The 21,036-nt window shown below is 40.3% G+C and overlaps 1 protein-coding gene across 1 annotated transcript; it reads right to left on the bottom strand.

Moving 5' to 3' along the window:
- Positions 1 to 77: 77 nt before the first annotated feature.
- Positions 78 to 20,312, bottom strand: WDFY1 (WD repeat and FYVE domain containing 1). The gene is made up of 12 exons (XM_015871322.2): positions 20,148 to 20,312; positions 15,434 to 15,501; positions 14,431 to 14,504; positions 13,218 to 13,272; positions 11,801 to 11,951; positions 10,098 to 10,210; positions 7,681 to 7,807; positions 6,108 to 6,213; positions 5,193 to 5,294; positions 4,646 to 4,776; positions 3,696 to 3,804; positions 78 to 2,988 (listed from the first exon to the last, which is right to left on the bottom strand). Exons 1-12 carry the CDS (start codon positions 20,282 to 20,284, stop codon positions 2,929 to 2,931), a joined length of 1,233 nt encoding a protein of 410 aa, XP_015726808.1. The 5' UTR covers positions 20,285 to 20,312; the 3' UTR covers positions 78 to 2,928.
- Between the last annotated feature and the right edge of the window lie 724 nt (positions 20,313 to 21,036).

Raw genomic sequence — 21,036 nt, forward strand, 5'->3', positions numbered from 1 at the left:
TGTCTGAAGGAGACTGTAGAATAGGTGTTGTCCGTTCATACAATGTAAGAAAAGATGGATCATCCAAATAGACTAAGTGAATATCAAGAAATATTTTATTGTACACGTAATCAAAGTTTTAAAAAACAGACAAGAAGGAGCAAGGGACAGATTTATGTAGCATTGCTTAACTATGCAGAGTACAGAAATACAACTAGTAAAGACTGAGCACATACTAATATCCTTTGCTCTCCTTCCCTGCTCCCAGTGAAAGAGGTTATACAAGCAATATTAGTAAAGCTTCAAATCAAGCTTTCTCAGTAACTGTGCACTTGAGCTGACATAGTTGGAAGTATGTTCAGTTTCATGAGAGAGTATGTGTACTCAAAAGAGTTGTTTATAAACCACAACACCATCTCTTTAGTGGTTTGTAAGCATTACTTGTTTAACACCAAGAATATATTTAAATGACTAATGACTTAGCAGCCATGACTGTCTTGCTATATCTGAACACTATATATTTAAGTATATCAATTATAGAAAATAGATTCCTTAGGTTTAAGAATATGTAGTAGAGAATATATTATTTACTGTCAAAACCTTAATGTAAGATAAGTGGTTGTCAAGAAGTGGAAGTATTCTCAAAAAAGGGGAAGGAGCTGCATGCTGATCTGGGACATGTTGACTAATCAGAACTAAAAAAGCTGAAGCTCAGGAGTACTGGCTACAAAGGAGTTATTACGCTTCAGTGTAATTGGTGTTGGAGTTTCAGAATGCTTGGTTTAAAAAGAAAACAAAAAACCCTATTCATCCCACATCTACACTAAGCTTCCAGCTTAACACACAATCCTTGCTCCTCCTTACCATAGCACGGTAGTATCTTAAACAGCTCTATCCATGTAAGCAGTGTCCTGCCTTACACCCCGCAAGGAAGAAGACTCCCATTCTCTTCCAAATTTGAATAGGAAGAAGTCTGAAAGTGAATGCAGAGCATTATCAGGGCTTACTTACTCCCTTCAAACACTCAGCTTTCTTCCTGGTTTACAAGGGTGAAGGCCTTCACAGCAGAAAGCTGCAGTGTTTTCTAGTACAAGCTGATTTGCTCTCAGTAAGAAGAAATAAACCTTTACCAACAAATGTAAGCTGTACAGCATGTATCAAGGGATGAATCAGATCAGTTTGAAGAGTGCTAAATCCTAAACTGAAAGCAAGACAATTCTGGGGGTTGACACAAAAGATAGATGTGTTCATTTTTCATTGGCTTAACACTTGGCAAATTAAATGACTCCTAGCAAAACTTCTGGAGAAGGGCCAGATCCAAGATAACAGTAACTACCATATTCTGGATTTTAACGTCCTTTTGAAGACTATCAGCTTTTTGGCTTAAAACAGAAGAGAATCATGGTTTAGTACTTATACCATGATCTCCATATACTTTAGCCTATAGCATGGTCCAGTGCAGATTATCAGCGTCAAGTTAGACAACTAGGACTTGAATTCACTAACACTCATAGCACCACTTGATCTTTGCTGCACTAAAGTCAGTCTAACCCTCTAGTCCTCTGCCAGAAAATGCCTGCTACCTTTGACAGTTGTACAGTACTACCTACTCTGGGCCAGCTGACCTACCCACATTTTGTCTTCACAAATATGCATCTCTTTTCAGAGAAATCTAAATAGCTCTAAGCTTAGAACTCTGACATGTGACCCGAGCTCTTGTAGTTCTCTTTTCAGTACTCACAAGTAGGAAATTCATACAACTGATAGACCAATTTATTGCTCTTCTCAGTTATTTCCTGTATATGCCAAATACCGTTTTTAAAGCCTCCCAGTTCCTCTTCATAGTTCTCAGCTTTAAAATAGGGAAGGACTGGTACAGATCTTACAATTAACAGACTTGGGTGCAGGGCAAAAAACAGCAGCTGTTCTGTATCTCAGTAACTACTGCTTTGGGAAGGTTTGGTATTTATCAGTTTTAGGCAACACCAAGGCAGTATTTAAATGTATGCTGTGTTTTAGCAGAGACAGGCTACCTACTATTAAAGAAACATCAGCCTTTCCACAGGAAAAAGTCTCTAAGGCTTAGCTGGCCAATTTCTCTTAGCCATAACATTTAACAAGGCAGATTTACTTAGCTTCCCATTCTAACAGCATTACAGAATTGTCAACACATACAGCTCATACCAATGGCCTGTCTTTAAAACAGAGTAGCTGGGCTGCACATTTTAGGAGGACCTACAGAAGTTTGTTAGCTATGCTAAAACTCCATTTAAGAACCTAGAAGTGTTTGAAGAATTACCAACTACTTAAACAGCTGTCCCACAGAAGCGATTTCACTGGTGACTGAATTTGAAGACAAACACTACAGGAAAGTCAATAAAGGAAATCTTGTATGCTCAAAGGTTCTCTTACTATCTCACCTGAAAGAAGCTACCTGCCACTTTGAAGTATTTCCTCCTTCCACGGGAATAACCAACATACCTTTTGGAGGCAGTATAAACAGAGACTGCTCAAAAGTATTTATACAGAATTGCTTTTGGGAAGAGAGAATAAGTTACTTTACTACTTGAACAAATTGAATGTACTATACTCATTTTACTCTGATAAGTTTAAGCTACAAAGTATCTGTACAAGATATATCAGCAGAGATAGCACATTGTTAACACTACATATAAATCAAGTAACAACAGGTTCTTTCATCAAGGTGTCATATTGCAGGTAAGCCATTTTACATTAGTCCAAGAGGTTGTGAAACTGCACTTCCGCACCAAGGAGATTCCTGGTGAGCCCAACAGAAAAGCTGTGCTCTATAGAGGTGACTGTCCATCCTGGAACAGCAGCAGGAGAAGAATCAAGCAACCAGTGTTTGCGGTAATATTCTTAAGAAGGATTCCACTCATTGGGTGCATATTGCTGTACATAAGGTGCATAAACCTGTCAGGTATTAGATCAACGTGAAGAGAAGCCAGTTGCAAGGCTGCAACCAACTACTGGCGTCATGTCCCAGATCTAGAAGAAAATAACGTGGAGAATTATATAGCAACAAAAAGACCTAAGAGATATTTCTCTAACAGGCACAGAAGCAGACAAAGACTTCTCTGGACATGAGGTAGTAAATCCTGTTTAAACTAGATTTGAGGAGGACAAGGAGGTATACCAGCCTTACAAAGCAACTGCCAAACTTCAGGCTCAGAAAAATCTACCTTCTAGCAGTTCTCTGGAGGTCTGGTCTAAAAAAATCTGTGCTATGCAGTTTGATACAAACATACTTATAAAACAACAGAGACAGCCTGGAACAGTCTTCGGTTCAGGCTAGCATGGAAGATGCATAACTTAAATGTAACAAGATTCTACATCAGTCTGATTCCCAAGTCACTGTTTCATGAAAAGGACTTTTAGTGGCAATGCTCCAAGAAATGAGGAAGCTCAGAGCCTGCACTTTTTATCATGTCTACATCTTTAAGATCACTGGCAGATTCTGCTACTGCTGATACCTGCTTTGTTTGTCCAGAAGACACCAACAGTAATCATTTCTGACAGCTAGACTCTATGCAGTAGGCTTGCAAGTAATTTCCTTATTCAGTTGCACAAAGGACAGTCTGCAACAGATCTGATTCTTGCTACACAAAACAGTTCTTGGAAAGAAAAATATAAATACAAACATCAGTTTTCTACTAAATTTCTCTAGCGAATGGAGGGAAGAGGGAATCGAATACCTTCACAATCCGATCACTCCCACAAGTGACCATTAGTCCTCTGGAGATGTCCATGGACATGTGTGAAATGTTGTGCTTTCCTTCATGAAAGGTTGCCAGGGAAGTACGGCTGCAACAGAACAGTTCAAACAAAACTCAGCCATGAGATGAAGTCTAATGACACCATTACAGCAGTGGAAAATGAACTTCCAAGAAAAATCTTTAAGTCCAGAGAACTGCAGTGCCATCACCAAAGAGGAAAGAATTAAATCAGTGAGTCGTGTTAAAGCACTGCATGTATAGTTATACAGGTGTGACAATTCCTGACCTTCCCTGCCTGACTGTTAAAAATGCTAGAGCAGAAGTGGGAAATAAGCTAAGTAATCGGTATGCTTCCTCACTGCATCTTTACCTGCTGACTACTGTGAGTAAGGTAGGGCACAGCAGCTCCTTTCCAAAAATCTTTTTGGTATCAAGATAAAAAAAGTGCTCCTTCATAACTCTGCCTAATGAGACAGTAAATGATGTCTAACCCAATTTGCTAGCACAGGAAAATTACGTTGGGCTGTGAAAAATACTGTTGAAGAAACAATTTTAAGTATACATAAACCGATGCATACACAGTCTGGCACCTACGATGCATCATCAACCACCATTCAGCAATTTTATGTGCAATCAGTAGCCCTCATCTACAAAGAAACAGAGACAAATTTGTTTCAACCCTAGATCTGAGATCACGAAAAAGAATAAACTGGATATGAGAGCTTTAATATCACATCTGGTCTAAATCCACTTGCAAAGATAGTTGAGGAATCTGCCATTTTACTGCTTTGAGTGCCCAAAGCAAAGGCAGACTATTAGCAGAGAGTCAGCTTAGAATATCTGCATTACACTACATGAAGAGGGATAGCAAACCAAAGAGTTTCAGCACTTCGGCAGCATCACTTAAAGTATTACTCCTTAATACTCACTCTTCATCCTTGATTGACTCAAAACAGGAATCACAGACACGGACCTGGAACTCAAATCCCATGATCGGGTAACTTGACCGTTTGGTACTGCACTTGCCACATACTGCTTGTCCACATTTTCTGCAGTGATGCTTCACGGAAGAAAACAAGAGACAAACCAAAAAATCATTGCATTGGACCACTTGATCATTTTATCAAATGTTTGTTGATTAACAACATGCAAGGGAATTATGGGGAATTGTGTGCTACTTTACACAACACTTAATATTTGTCCATAGCTCCAGTGCATTGAAGAATTCAGAAAAACCCAACTGAGGACTCCCAGCACAGCCTTCTTTGCCCAGTGCTGTAAGTTTGATGCAATACTTCTCATAGAATTAGAAAGTTTCTTAGCATTATCCAGAAGATGTGAGTTCTCAATAAACACTCACTTCAAAGCAGCAGAAATACCAGCAGTACAGAAGATCTAATTGCGTTAGTGATTTTCTGTTTGCTTTTTGCTTAAGTGTTGAAGTACAGCTAAACACTCAAATGAGTGATCTCTCACCTGTCTCAACCCTAATGTCTTTGTGTCCCACATTTGCTTTATATTCCAGAAGAAAGGCTGTTCACATTTCTGACAGGAATCACTTTCTAGCCACTGAGGAGCCTACAAAACAAAAGACATGAAAGCAATTAGAATTCTCTCAGCCAAGGAAGTTTATTTTAAGAACGCACAGTGAAGTTTTACTTGGAAAAGTGCCATCTCATCTCTGGATATTAACACAGTAGATTACCTAGGGTACAGTACACAGGAAGCTAGTACAAAATACAAACAGAATCTCAAGTCCTACAGTTTATTACCAAGAGCTACACACCTCCTACACTTTTTAAGCCCGAAGCTGTATGTGATAAAAAAATAAATTGAAAGATTCCAAGACTGCAGCTTTGGCTGCCTCGATGATTTCCAGTGCCTTGTATCATCTAAGCTGTAACAGCTACAAGGCAGTCACACTCCTCTCTCTACAGGGAATTCCAGAAGTAAATTCTCAAAGCAATGATCTTTTTTGCTTCCTCAGGATCACAGTTTAAAATAATTAAGAAATCATATGCATTTTCCATCCTGTCCACATTTTCATGAAGCATTTCTCCTATAAGCACAAAATTTTCTTGACATAAATGATCTATGCCAAATGAAAATAGGGCTTTCTACACATTCCAGCACACTCGGATACTTTAAGGGATTAAGGTAACATTGACAGTTACACCATCTCACCATAAACATTTATTAATACCAAATGTCCAGTTTGTAGACCTTCAACCTTGATTATATCCCCATTCTTTCACCATGCTAGGGGAAAATATTGTAAAGGGTGGAAAGAGGGTACAAGGAAAACAGACTGGGTAACAGATTAAGAAAAGCCATGTCAGCCTCCAAAGAGGAAAAACAGAAGTATATCTTTTACCTAGAGCATGACCTTACCTCTTCTCGACTGATATCCATGTTCCAAACCGCAATTCCTCCATCAGCTGAGCAAGACACCAGCTGCCGTGTCAGTTGAATGTAACAGATAGCCTGCACCTTGTCACTGCAAACAGAGCACACGTTATTTATCAACAGGCATTTAAATCAAGCTTAGTTTCCAAGAAAAGCCTGATTTATCACTGTAAACTCACCTAGAAAGATAAAACTGATTTCCATACACTTTTTGCTAAGACTACATAGAGCTATAATGAGTGAATTGATGCTACCACGTAAGCACTACTCTAGCATCAGGATGTTCACTAGAACAGTGTTCCTGTAGGCTTGACCAGAATACCAGAGTTACAGTTCCCTATTAACATTTGCTGGCAGAAAGCACTGACAGTGAGCAGAGTGCAGTTTGCCTTAGAGCGCAGGTGCAAACTGTGTTAGCAAGGAGAACCACTTACCAAAACAGAGACAAGTGGAAAAATCTAGAGAAATGATTGTTTCAGGATAAAACTAGAAAGCAGATGGAGCTTCTATTTTTGCTGATAAACCACTCTAAGTCTGTAGTTGCAAAGAAAAGCATGCAGTCACCAGTAAGACAGACAGCTGAATCCTGAATGGTGTAATGGCAAAGTGAAAGTCAATCCAAATAAACTAAACAAATATCTCAAGAAGTATTAAAATGTTTTGCAACATCTAAGTTTAATTTTAAAAAAGAAAAGCCATTCTGCTTTTCAGAACTTACTTTTCCCATTCATTATGAAGTCTGATGCTAAGTGAGATGTTAGATGAGAAACTAATAGTGTTATTAGTCTTCACCAGGATACATGATGCATTAGTCAGACCTCCAGTCACTGATGCCAGTTACACTTTTGCAACCAGTAGTCTATCATTAGTTCCTTAGTCATAGAACTAAATCCTCAAGATTTAACAACAGTTCTAGGACTAAGGCCTAGAGTCTTGATCAAAGGTGGATGGAGGCATCTACAAATTACTCAAGAGGAGAATATGCACCAAACAAATACATCTTTAAACATAAAGAAGGTCCCTATAACCACTGCGTTTCTAAGTAGAACGTATTTTCAGTGGTGAACCGCCAGTCAGATTGAATTAAGGCCCTGGATTAAAGAGAAGCAACTAGTGTTGTCTCTTTAAAAATACTGATTAAACACAGACAACTACATAATCCACAGAACAGTGGAGATGTAACATGCTTTTATGAAATCTAGAAACCCACTCCAATAATTTAGTTTATCACCTCACAGATCCTCACAAGTAATTCAGTTAAGCAATTACAGTACAGAAGCATGCAACTTTTACATAAAGTTCAAGCAATGTGAGTGAAGACTACTTTTATGTCATGTTCTCATTATTCATGGTTTAGAAACACCAAGCATGACCAAAAAATGTTATTAGTAAGCACTTTCCTAGTACTAATTATCCTCCTTTCCTTCAGATGTCTTCAGTTATGGAAAAAGTTCTCTTTGTTATTCACAAAGACTTAAACATTTTGCCATGCTATTTAGTCTTCCTAGGACTCTGTTTGTTACAGAACATTCAGAAAAGACAAGACACCATTACATACTGATGGCCCTGGAGCAGCAATGTTCTCCCTTTCCTTCCACCAATATCCCACATGATAATGCTGTGATCAGAGGCACCGGAGAAGAGCAGTCGTTGAACAGGATCCCACCACAGGGAAGTAATACTTCCTATGAAAGAACATTCTGAAGTTAGGTCTAAGGGAATAAGTGCTGTTAAAATGAAACCTGACATATTCCCCTACTACAACAGCAAATACTAAAAGCCATAAGGCAAAGGACAGCATGCAACTACAAGAAGTAATCTTGCTAGAGAGGCAAACACTGGTGACGGAACAAAACCATTCTGAAGGAGAACGTTAAAAGCAAAGCATATTTCAGAAAGTTTGAAAGTTACCAGTTTTCTGCCATGTACAGTGTGTCTGCACAGTTTTAAGAGCTGGCAGGTTGTTATGTGATCTCTGAAAGGTGAAAAGTGTTAAAGCTTTCCAAGCAGAAACTAGTATCCAGAATACAGTAAGATGTTCAGTCAGCGGTTACAGACTCAGTGCACAGTATTCACAGGCAAACCAAGCCCATCACATAACTATTTTTAGACATCCTTCCCTTTAACTAAAGCACCCTTCCATTGCTCAGTTGTTATCAAGTTTTGTTAGTCTGAAAGCAAGATGAAAAGTAATTACAGCCCAAAACATTTCCTTTCAGCTCACTGTAGCAAGAGATCTGTCTTGTTTCTCTTAGGACTATTATCGTTTTCAGACTGACCCATTTGGGAGTAGTTATCTCAGAGAACAGCAACCACCTGTTCTGTACAAGGCAATTTAAATGTTATTTTCAGCATTACACAGTGTGGCCTACTAAGTTCAGAGAATTCTGGAAGTTGACTTTTGAGGGATAAGCTCTAAAGCCATTTAAACTGCAAAGTAAACAGTGCTTGCTTACAAAGTCACAGTTAAAGCTAGCACTGGAAAGGAAACAAGTCAAAGTAAGACCTCTGAAGTCTCACATGCACAGATTATTCAGAGAACTAGCTACCATTCAGGTGTAGAGTTACCAGGACTAGGGGATATTACAGAGACACCCTGGAAATAGGCTACACAACCTGTTTTGCTTTAAGAAGGGGAAAAAAAATGGAAGAGTTCAAATTACACCAACGTAAGAAAAACCTGTTTCTGTCTCTCTAGTTTAACCAGCTTTTATACTAGATCACTTCTTAGTTTTGAGGACCACAGTACTCGTAAGTAATTTATGTATAAACCAAAGTTGTCTGCCATGCAGTCAGGCAGACAGGTTTGGAAGCTCAATGCAACTCAACAGATAGAATATGCATTACGACATCCAGACATGCTGCTTCCAGACTAACAATCCCATCTATCAAGGAGATGCATTTGAATACAGACTGCTGTAAAACATACAGAGGAGGTAAAGCAGGGCCAGGAGGATTATTTTGCACTTAACTGAAGCAATCTGAAACTGCTTGAAAGCAGAAGATGCATTTATCATTTGAAAAATTCCAATTTGCCTTTCCTACTCAAAACCAACTTTGTCATTTCACAGTCACCTGCAAAGCAGGAGTCTACCCAGCTTTAGCAAAGTCTACTCTATACTTAAAGCTATTAGAAAAAAGTCTTTTCCAATGGGCCAGATACTCATGACAATGTAAATTCACCCCTTTTCAAATGCAAATCAGTCAGCCGATACTGAAAGTTGTCAGTATCACAGTAGTTACTGTGTCATTTCCCTCAGCACATCAGTAAATTATATGTTCCTTCCATAAGCCTCCGTTCTTGCCTTAATCATTACTGCAGATGATGTTACAGACCACTTGGTTCTTCATGCTCTTCATCTGATAAGGGCTACAGCTATACTACATAAGAGGAGACATTTCTCTTTGATTTTAGAAGGCTCTCAAAATCTTTAGCATAGTTTCTGCTGAACATAGGAAATCACAAACTAAAATCTCTTAACTGAATGACCAGAACAGGAGGGACCTCACTGGAAAGAATTAAACAGCTTTTTAGTATCTAGAGATTTGGGCTTGCTCGAGCTACTTTTAAGTATTAACAATAGAATTGCAGGGGGAAAAAAAGAAAGAAAAAAAATAAAAAGCAACACATTCTAGTTCTTTCTCTGCAGCGTTAAGGAGACTAAAGTTTTTAAAGGTGGCCATCTAGTGGATAAGTTGCACTTAACTGAATGCATGTTTATTTTCTCATCTACAATGAAAGAACTTCTAAGTGCACACAGGATTAAGATTTCATCCTACAGCAAGGATGCATCTGTTCTTTAAGAAGTAATTAACTTACACAGCTTTGAAAATGTTCTGATTGCTATGCTGTACTATTTGTTTATGAAGTATGTATCTTTAAGAGCTGCACATCCAACCAAATGTCTCATCCTGGTTTACAATAAAGCATTATAACCTGGGTCAACTGGTATCAAGAGAAAAGAGTTACTTTACCTTCATGCCCTTTGAGTGTTGTGATAATTGAGCATGTGTTCTGCTCAAGCTTCAGGAGAGTGATCTGTCCAGAATAATCGCCAACAAACGCGTATCGAGTTTCATGATCATATCTGAACACCAATCAAGGAGAAACTTCATTTGTTCTTAGAAGTATTATAAGAGATTGAAACACAGCTTACATATCAGCTAAAAAGTCAGAAGGAACTGGAAAAGAACATCTTAGTATGCCAGATAAACATTTATATAACTACTTCTAGGAGGGCTGGAAGCTGTATTAGCTTAATACTTTCCATTTCTCTCTTCTCAACCTTCCATACATAAGCAAGTAAGACAGTATGGAAAACAACAGATACAAGCCATTGGAGAAGCCATGAGGTAATCCACACCATCATTTAAACCATTTCTAGCACATATTTACAAAACATACTTGTGATCTTCCACAAGAGATGCCTTAGACTACTTGTTGTATTACAGAGCTCCCAGCAGAATTATTCAATTGGTCACTGGGTGCTATTCAGATTTAGATCTACTAATTGCCCCTATAAATTCTCACACCCCCAGAACAGAAAAACTAAATTCAAGGATGTTGACCATCCACTGCTAGTTTACCTTACACGTAGAAGCATATTCCCATTGTTCTAACTAATTAGAACAAGAGATCATCTAACTTATGTTCTCTGCTCTCCACTTTCAAGCTTCCTGATGCAGGTCCTTGAACACACAACTGAAGACTGAACAGTATTTCAGAAGGGGTTCTGCCATGAAATGCTGTCACAAAAGCCACAATACGTCCTTATAGAATCTATTAACAATGTCATACATTTTGCACCACAACACTTTTCAGATATCCCATTCTTCTTACTATGCAACTAATGTCTCCTAAAACTGAAGGAGAGGGGAAGCTGGATGGAAACAGACCATTTTCCATGTCTAGAAGATGTGTGCTATTCAGGAAATAAGAACTAAGAAAAATCCCACACATCTGACACCACAAAACCCAAGAGTGGTATATTAACTCACGTGTCCTTTTGGAGCCACACACACAAGAAAACCCCACAAGCAGCTGCTAGTAATGTAGCCTATTCTCCACAACAGAAAATACTGATTTTAAGAAGTCAGAGTGCTAAGAAGTCCACCACAAGCAAAACAGCAGAGATTTTGCAGCCTAATAGCGCTCTGAAATCTCTTAAGCCTGCAGAAATCTTGAGACAAACAAGTCACTTTCAACAAATCCATTAAGTTCCCAAATGTGTGATCCTTTCCTCGTCTAGGAATTTCATGCTAGCACAATCCCTGCTAATCCGGTAAAGAAGAGGCACTCTGCTGTGTTCTTCAGAAGCTTACATATAGGATCATTAATAAATGAATACCAAGGATTCTCCTGATAGAGAAATCAAGCAACTAGCACACACATCAGAAAGCCAGTTCTTCCAAACTGAAGTCAAATGCCTGATCAATTTGAATGTATTTTCAAATGCCACAGTCTTCAGTGAAAATTTACTTTGATCTTGATAGAAAAGGACATATGCTTTTCTCTCCATAATAAACTGTTCCAGTATTTACAGTAGTGTTAACCGGAAAACCCATGGCATTCAGTGAAGCTCTGAAGCATCAGACTGTTATGTGAGCTAGCTAGGAACAAACTGAGCTAAACAGAATACTTTTCCAGTTTCTGGGCACCAATCGCTTACAAAGGATACTGTAGACACGAAGCCCATGAGGTGAAGTAATGTCTCCCCAGCATGCTCCCACTCCTGGTACACATCCAGCTGACGCACTTGTCATGACCAGTGCTAATAACCCACTCTGATGTCAGGCAGAAGGTAATAGCAGACACTCGATTCTGATGAGCTGTGGGAAGAAAAAGATTCTGATTAGTTTTTCCTAGAAATTGACATGTTCTTTGCAGACAGACAGACGTCAAAGATGATATCTGAGCAATCTTATACCACCACATAATAACTGCCTATAGGCTAATTCATAAGGCTAGAATTGTCCTGTTCAGTATATGCCTTATATATAGCTTAAGCGAATCAAACATGCCAGTCAGCTAACTTAAGCCTTTCTCCTACAGAGGGAAGAGTTGAGTTCAGCCCAGATACCTGAGATGCTCTGATTAAGTAGCAGGTAAACCCGCAGCTCTAATTAGGAAGCAAGGACTCATAGGGAATAATGTAGTACATCTAAAAAGCTTAAAAGTTTTAAGTGCCTCTTAACTTATCCCAGGGGATCTATACTCAGACTCATTATTTTAAGCACCTGAAAGTCTAATCCATAGCATTCAAACTGGTACCAATGACAACAATCGAATCCCACTAGTTTTGCTTAGAATGCTACCACTAAGCAAGAAGTTGCATGAGCTTTAGAAAGAACTCTCTCTTGACCTCTAAGATGTAACTATTCTATTACATGAATTGACAAGTCATCTACTTCAGGATAAAGGCAGTCTTGTTGCTTTAAGAACAAGGCCTTGTTCTTGTAAGCAAGAACATTGCTTCTATTGGTGTCAGGGAGTCATAAGACATGCTGTACTTTGTTCCACTACATCAGCTGTAGCTCTTAAAGAGTTTCCATCAGGCCTTCTACATTATTGTTCCAATTTTAACCAGCAATCATGTTTTAGATTTCTTTCTATAATCTTCATAAACCCTAAAATAATCCCTATTTCCCACATGCCAGAAAAGGTCTTTTTCACCCCTACTGCTCTCCCAAAAGACAGAGAAGGCAGAGACTCTCACCTTTATCTAGAAATAATCTAGCCCAGAAAATACAGAATGGAACTTGTAAATATCAATGCACACCTTTAAAAAGCTCTTACCCTACACACTGATGCAGTACAGCTACTACACTTCAAGAGTAACATCTGAACTTGTTAGATCCAGTTCATTACATGTGCAAGCTAATGATGCATTGAGCTCTGGTAATGACTGCAATTCAGACTCAGCTGACTGAAGATTACTCAATAACAGTGTTTATCTTATGGTAGTTACTCCCAACTAAGTGACAACTGGAAGAGTATTTGAACTTTATAAATCTCTGACGCTGCCCAGTTTCTCAAGCATTTTAGAAGCTCCTCCTTCATACCTACATGAGTGTAGACACCGGTTAATAGTTTACCTGGATAGGTCTTCACAAAGTTCATCTTGTTGAAGTCCTCTGAAATATGAAACTCCTAAAATCAAAGAGGAACTGTTAGCAAAGATGTTGCAGTGACACTGGAATGAGCAGTACGCAAAAAAAGAGCAATAACCTCACAGAACAGAATTTGCATAGCAGCAGTTTCCTCAGGCTGAAGCACAGCACACTGATATGCCAGCTGTAAATTACAGTTATTATACTAACATGCATTTTTAACACAGCGTATTTTCTGAGGAAATACTATAGGAGGAGATGAGACCTCATTAGCCTCCAGCAGGAACAAACAGAACTCCACCTTGCTGTATTTTTTATTTAAAGATCTGAGACTTCATAATGAAGAGATAAATTTAAATGAGAGTATCTTCTATTTGATCCATTGGAATATACAGAACGTTTAAAGTTTTAGCTTAGTGATAGTTAACTATTTGTATTTCTGACATTCATTTAATACCCCATCTCCTTATAGAACACTTCTTATTTTGACCTTATCTTCAAAGAGAAACCACTGAAACATCTGAAAGTCATGGGACTTCCCCTCCTTTGCCAAGAAAGATGAGAAGAATAAAATTTTGCTTTCTATTCTGCTGTATGTACCCACTCTCCAGGAGCAGAAGTGAAATTACAGCTGGCATACAGCAAAACAGAAAGACTACTTCTCTAGATGAAGAGAAAGATGGACATTTCTCTATGCATGCAAGAGATAATGCACTGAACCTAACCCTGCCTCTCAGACTTCCAGGACTAACATTGAAATTTCAACATCATGAGAAGGCCTGCATCAAGCCAATTCTGAGAGACACGTGCAACTAGACACTGGGAGATCAATACTTCTGAACAGATGCAAGCTAGCTGCAATGCAATCCCTGTTAGTGTACAACCAGGGCACTTCACCCAACTTAATACATTCCTTGAAATAATTCCCTACAAAGCATAATAATCCAGGCTCATTGCTACACTAATGCCTCAGTGATTTCTTGATGCTAGCTAGCTCACATCTAGACAGGAAAATCCTTCTTTGCTGTCCTCCAGTATGATACTCAGGTAAACTGTCAAGGAGTTCAGACATTTAGTAATAACTGCATTGCAAAAAGAAGGGAAAGAAAACAAATTATCAGCTGCCAGCAACACTTGATGTTCCCAGACAATCTAAGCAATTCTTATCCACATACTGAAAAAAAGTCAAGCAACTTACCATGATGGCTCCATTATCCTGGCCTACAAATATTCGCCTGCTGTCATGATGATAAGCCATGGCTGAACACGGAGCTGTCAAAAAAAGAGCAAGCCCACTGAAGTTGCTTAACTTGAAAATTACAAGAAGAATACAGTGTTCTAAACCAATACCATCTCCTCTAACATCCTCAGAAAACACTGCCTGAAGTGTATTTAGAGTTTTAAAGCTGCAGGACAGGCTGGAACACTGCACTGATCAGGGACAAATCAATTACTACAGACATGGTTTATTCTGTAAAAACCCCTTTAGAGCTCAATTTGAACAGTCTATTTTGAGAACTGACAAATGGAACAACTGCTGTAGTTCAGACCAACTATCAGGACAACAAGATTACAGTTGGCATTTAGAATCCAGATCCTAGGCTACTCAGTCTACAGCTGAAAAGACAAGGAACATCAGGGAGACCAACTCTTTGGTTTTCATTTAACATCTGAATACAAATTACTTCAGAAATTATCATTCCAAATACTAATCTTTGATTTTACTGATGATTTACTTCATCGTTGCATTCTTTTTATACGTATGACAGGTAACTAGGCAGGAATTCTACATTGAAGAGCCTATAGTGAAACATTCATGCTAGGTGATGCCTCGTACTGACACTCCAGATCTGAAGCAGCTACTCGATATTACTTTCTTAATTATCTAGATGTTTAAAAGTGATAAGAAATATATACCTTGGGGAGCAGAGAACATTCTTTCAGTTAACAGTTTGAAAAGTTTACCTATTCAGCTGATGAGCTATTTACCAGCATTTGAGACATCTTCAGCAGCAGACCCACACAGCAGTTTACCTGGTGAAGGATCTGGTTCATAACAGAACACAGCTAGTCTCAAATTAAAGCCTGAGGGAGAGTTGTTGCAAAGTTCCCAAACTGAAGCTCACCAAGTGAATCCAGTGCATGAAGAAAGAAGTATGCTACACACAGCCATCGCTTACCATCTGCAACATTTTACTTACATGACATGGTGTGATAGATGCTGGGCCAGTATTGTCCACTGTCTCTCTTCAGCCATACTCGTATTGTTCTGTGTTGCGGGAAGGACAAAAAGAAGACGGTTGTAAATGCATCACCATCTGAACCAGTTTATTACTTAAATATCAGATACAAGAGAATCAGCCATGAAGTAGAAAGTTATCATCAATTAAACACAGCGCTACAGTAGACACACCTGAAGGGAACTTACATCAAGAAATGAAGAGTGCACATGTAGATAGTGTTAAAAGTTATTATAGATCTACTTGAGACTTCCTCTCCAAACTGCTGTGGGTCTTCTTTGTTACTATTTAAATTCAACTTCCTCATTCCTAAATGGAAGACTAAGTGATCTGTAAACACAGGCACCTGGAAACCATCTCAAGAGACTTCAAATCAGGGATAGATTTGCTAAACCACACTGGATCATTAGTAAGAGTTTAGCAACAAGAGTGTAGAAGACAACAAGTATCTTGCATCAGGACTAGAACTTTTCTGAACAGGTTGAATATGCAAAGGTAGCACTCTAATTTTGTAATTCCAATAAGAGCTTTCCTTTAAAAAACTACTCATAAAATAAAGCAGACAATACCTACATTCTTAATGTACAGGTACCCCCTCTTCTAAAAGATGAAACCTTTGCAGCTGAGCACACACTGCCTCAAAACAATTAAGATTTTCAGCTTTTGAAAATACACTTTACCACCAGCTTCAGTGGCAAATGCGTATTACTCCAGTTCATTTAACACTCTGCATTAAGATTGTCTCTCAAAAACCATCACTTCCTCCTTACTCTAATTCATACTCTCATGTTATGGATTTACCTCATGGTCAGCAAGCTAACAATTCAGCCACCACTTCCCAGCAACATGCACCCACATCATCCTTACGATGCCAATGCCAACTGTAGCAGAGGCTTTCTCAAGCAGTTGAACAGCTCTACCATATTCAAACTAAACTGCTTGAAACATCTCAGATGGTAGCTTACACCCATACTAATTCAACCCTATCACTTCTAGCCAAAATCAAGTAATTATTTTTGCTGTAAATAGACTAAACAGACTAAGAGTTACTATAGCAATTGACACAACACGCTGTTGTTTTTTCCACAGTAAGCTTTGTTTCCTCCCAGTATTGTGATCAGCGGCACTGGACTGGGAATTCACACGAAGGAAGCAAGGATATGCTTTTTCTAAACAAATTTCTGAGAAGCATAATTTCCACAGTCATCATTAACAATACAGATGCTTCCTAAAGTTGACAGTCTAAGCAAACATTTGCCAAAGCCAGCAAAATTAACTTCTGAAAGCTTCTTACTTCAGTTCAAGTAAGATTTTAGACTTCACTAAATTCATGCTTGCCAAGATAAGCAGTTAGACAGCTTGCTATCTAATTACATAAAGCTCTCAGCAAAATCTGAAGAGATTGCCTCACAGCAGCTCACTAACAGCGCTCAAGATCCCACTTCTCAGTTCTCTCTCCTACAGCCCCATAGCTGGGGCCTGTCTCCTTTTCCTGGAGAGAATTTGTTTGTGAAATACTAGTTCTAGCTCAAAGAATTAAGCAAGTTCTCCAATACTTCCACAGCCTCCTTCTACCACGAAACTGTTTTAACATGAGAACCATGGTGCTTCATAGTAATGCTAAACACAAAACCATCTTGAAGCAACACCGAATGTGAACAAGTAAGCACCAGATAATGATGGAGAAAAAGTCTGAGGGTTGGACAGGGAGAAGAAAATCCTTCAGCATCCCTACAACGTTTGTGGCTCATGCAACGTCTGCAGCCCTCTAAAGCCAAGTGCACGTGTCAGGGAAAAAGAAGTGATGAAAGATCAGCAGGCAAATCCCAACTTGTTCCACTACAAACAGCTCTACAGGTTTCCATGCCACTACATCAGTCCCATCTTCCAAACACCTTCACACCACTAACAACTGCCTTCCTACCTGAGATCAATCACTAACAGTTGGTTTTCTGGCAGGAACAGAAGAACTGCATTTTTCTGGCAATCAAAATAAAGGTAGGTAGACTGCTATTGACTGTTCCCAAAACAGCACAAGAAATTTGGTAGAACCACAGTGCAATGCCAGTTCAAGGACACACCAGGCAGCTGATGCTTTCTGTTGATTTCTGCTCATTAAAGCATTAGTTTTGACAAACATTCGAATCCCAGAACTAGAAAAACTAACACTGCAATTTAAGCAGCAAATCCAATCCAACGGCAGCTGCTGACTGTCACAGAGCACTCAGGGATGCTAGAATTTCTACAGAGCCTGCTGGATTGCTATCAATACAGAACCTTCACCTTGCCGCAGTGAGATGCCCCTACCCTACCTTATTGTCCCTCAGCATCCCCTGCTACAGCTGGGAAACATGTATCCTGCCATTTGATTGCTGAGAACAAGGACACGCATGAAGGTCAAACGCAGAGATCTGACCATCACAGGGACATGCAGCCCACGCTCCTTCTCAAACCTGAGAAGCTACACCAAACCAGCTGTGAGCAGCGACCTCACCTACAGCAGGCTGAGCAATGTGCTGCAAGCAGCTCCAGATGTAGCCTGGGAGCTGGGGGCAGGCAAGTTGCCTTCAGCATTGAGGTCATTATCCTTACCAGGACCCTTCTGAGAAAGCTTCACAGATGGTGAGTCCCCCGACTGAAAACACAGATAATCCTGCAGGTATTTCTGCCTCTTTTTGGGCTTCAGAGCTCACTAGATTTTTATTGGTATTCACGGACCTGCTGCGGTATTTTTCTATCCTCGAATAAAAATAGAACCATTATTTCTTAACATAGAAAATATCACTTGAAATAGAAAGAACTCCCACATTTCTATTGATGATAATGTCCACAAAGGGTGTTTTCCTCACTAGCTAACTTGTAAACACATTCCTGTGACTGGTTATTCTGAAATGCTTGCCAGCTTTAGCCTATTAAGGTTTAATCGAAAGTACTTGGGCCCTACTGTTTTGGTATACAGCTCAATGGGGGTTGTATGTTCCAACTCTTTGCTTCCTGAACTCTGTATTGGCTCTCTGCTAGAAGCAGCCTCTGTTCTGCAGCATTAACACCTACACCCCGTTTTTATGGAACAAACGGGAGAGTAAAAAGTTGGATAACATGTTAAACTGTAGGTGGAAGATAGGTGAGTGAGTAGGCTTTGATGTACTGTGGGAGGTACCCCTGATTAAGGCAATAAAGAGCAGCAGCGTCTGAAAGCTTAAAGATCCCAGTGAGCTCCCTCAGCAAGGCAGGCTACAAGAATGTAACTTCCAAAGTGCAAAGCTTCTCTCAGCAATTAACACACACCAAAGGCAGACAGCAGCCTCTCTTCACCCAGCTCTGTAACCAGTATCAAAACATGCCCAGATAAAGATGCAGCTGCATTCTCAGCCCTTACAGTGTAATCTAAGCATGAAGGCTGCTAACCTTCAGCATGATACCTCGAAGGTTACGCAGCAGCACTGTATGCTATGGGCCTCTGCCAGCCTGTACCACACAATTGCTTTTCAGGGTTAATGATCCTCGTGGAGCCCAACAAAGCAAACTGAATGAAAGCATGTTAAGTTTCAACCCATACTGCCCCTCAAAAGCCAATTACACCATGCACATACAGGTTGAATAAAGAAGAAATTGCTCGGTCTCATCCCAAACCTACTGTCTAAGACAGATTACAGTCAGTTTGGGGTTGTTTTTTCCTGTGTGAAGGACACTGACCAAACCCAGAACCACTCAATGCATGCAAACATCTCTGCTTGCTGTGAATGAGGTGCAATGACTGCCTCTTGTTGAGCCACAGCAATGTGTACTGTTGCTTCAGAGGGTCAGAATTTAAATCCTGATGAATTTACATAGAGATTACTGAGTGCAGAAAGCTGTTTACCTCTTTACGCAGCTGAAAATTGCATTTGGAGCCCTACGAAGCCCTACTAAGTTGCAGAATCAATCTCCGAGAAGGCAGTTAGAGAAGCACTTATGCCTTTAATCCTCAGATCCTGCTAATGCTGTGCCGAGTGCTTCCAGCACCCATGAAGCTTGGGAAAGAAGACCAAGAAGATGGTGGTATAACCCTAACACTGGTATTCCCTTAGGACCAGGAGTTACCACTGCAGAGCACACCTTTGAAGGCCTATCACAACACTCACGCAACCTGAGAAATAATATTTTTTGGGAATATGACTCCAAATCCATCAGAAAACTACTCTCAAATAGCCTTTAAATGATGGAAGGACACCTTTGGCTTGGGTTATCCCAAACTTATGGGCTTTGAGCGTGCAGCCACGAGCTCTTACTCCACTCCCAATGATTGACAGCTCATTTAAGAATGAAATGCGCTAATCATCATGGGGTAAATTAAAGTACAAAGGCAGAGGGGAAGAAATCCAATTATCCCTTTAAGATCTGTTTTGTTTTTATTTTCCAACACATGATAAATAGAAATCAAAAGCAGAAGCTACTTGTTATGTCTGTCTTTTGCCAAATCAAACTACTTCTAAGTGCCTGCTTTCCACAAACCTCAGATGGCACCTGTGAGCAAGTAATCCCAAGCATGCCAACTGCACAATACGATCTAATGACCTATTCGGAGATAGACCAGCACTCAGATTCCTCAGAAACGCAGATAACCAGTTTCAATAAGCACTAGGGCTGCCGACGGAGCAGCCCCGGCCTCCCGCTGCCCCGCGCCGCTCCCTACCTGTCCTCACTGGCCGTAATAACACCGTCCTCCTTAGGGATGAGGAGCGCGGCGCTCACCACGTCCTGGTGCCCCTCCACCTTACTGAGCAGCACGGGCCGGCTGCTCTGAGGCCGCGAGTGGATCTCGGCCGCCATGTTGGCTCGGCGCCCCTCAGCTGACGGCGCTCGGGCCGCCCCGCCCGGCCGAGCTGTGCCGTGTAGCGGCGCACACCGCCATGACGTCGTGTCCGGTGCGAGGCGGCCGTACAACATCGAGTAGAGGAGCCTCACCCGCCTCGTTCACTGTTAGTGCTACAGCGTGGCTGACAGAGGGCGCTGACACAACGCTCGGCAGCGAGAGCCAGGCCTTTGCTTCAATATCCGCTTCCATGTCAGACTCCGGTTTGTCAGACTGCCCCTCTGCTGCCATCATCTCTCACACGGCAACAAAACGCAATGGAAGGTTCAACCTCTGCTGCCACGCCACCAACATCCGCCTCTGACGTAATAAAATAGGAGGCATTACTTTCGGAGCAACCCTCGTACATGCACATTACATGCACCCCCCAGGCAAGGTCTTAGAATGGCAATTATCCCTAACATGGCCTTAAAAGTGAAAATAGCGTTCATGGAGCTTCAGTACAATCTGAAGACAAAACCCAAAGGACAGCGCAGCTCTAAGATTGTTAAAGGACAGCGCAGCACTAAGATTGTTAGCTCACAATAGCATGGCTGCATCCACTCAACGGGCATGTAAAAAAAAAGCATCATCAGTCAAGAGCCCACAAAATATCCTGTTGTCTATTAAGCGACAGGTGCCCACCTGGCTCAAGCAGTAGGCCCAGCAGACAGCATGGAAATCCACATTCTGTCACATAATCACAGAATGACCCGGGTTGGAAGGGTCC

Source organism: Coturnix japonica, chromosome 12 (genome assembly GCF_054131305.1).
Source record: "Coturnix japonica strain WE chromosome 12, WE-NBRP24, whole genome shotgun sequence".
NCBI lineage: Eukaryota > Metazoa > Chordata > Aves > Galliformes > Phasianidae > Coturnix > Coturnix japonica.

Coding starts and splice junctions, on each gene's coding strand:
- WDFY1 (XM_015871322.2), bottom strand. CDS start 20,284: ATGGCGGCCGAGATCCACTCGCGGCCTCAGAGCAGCCGGCCCGTGCTG. Junction 10,211..11,800: donor TCATGGGCTTCGTGTCTACA/GTATCCTTTGTA, acceptor ATTGGTGTTCAG/ATATGATCATGAAACTCGAT. Junction 5,295..6,107: donor TGGATATCAGTCGAGAAGAG/GTAAGGTCATGC, acceptor TTTGTTTTGTAG/GCTCCTCAGTGGCTAGAAAG.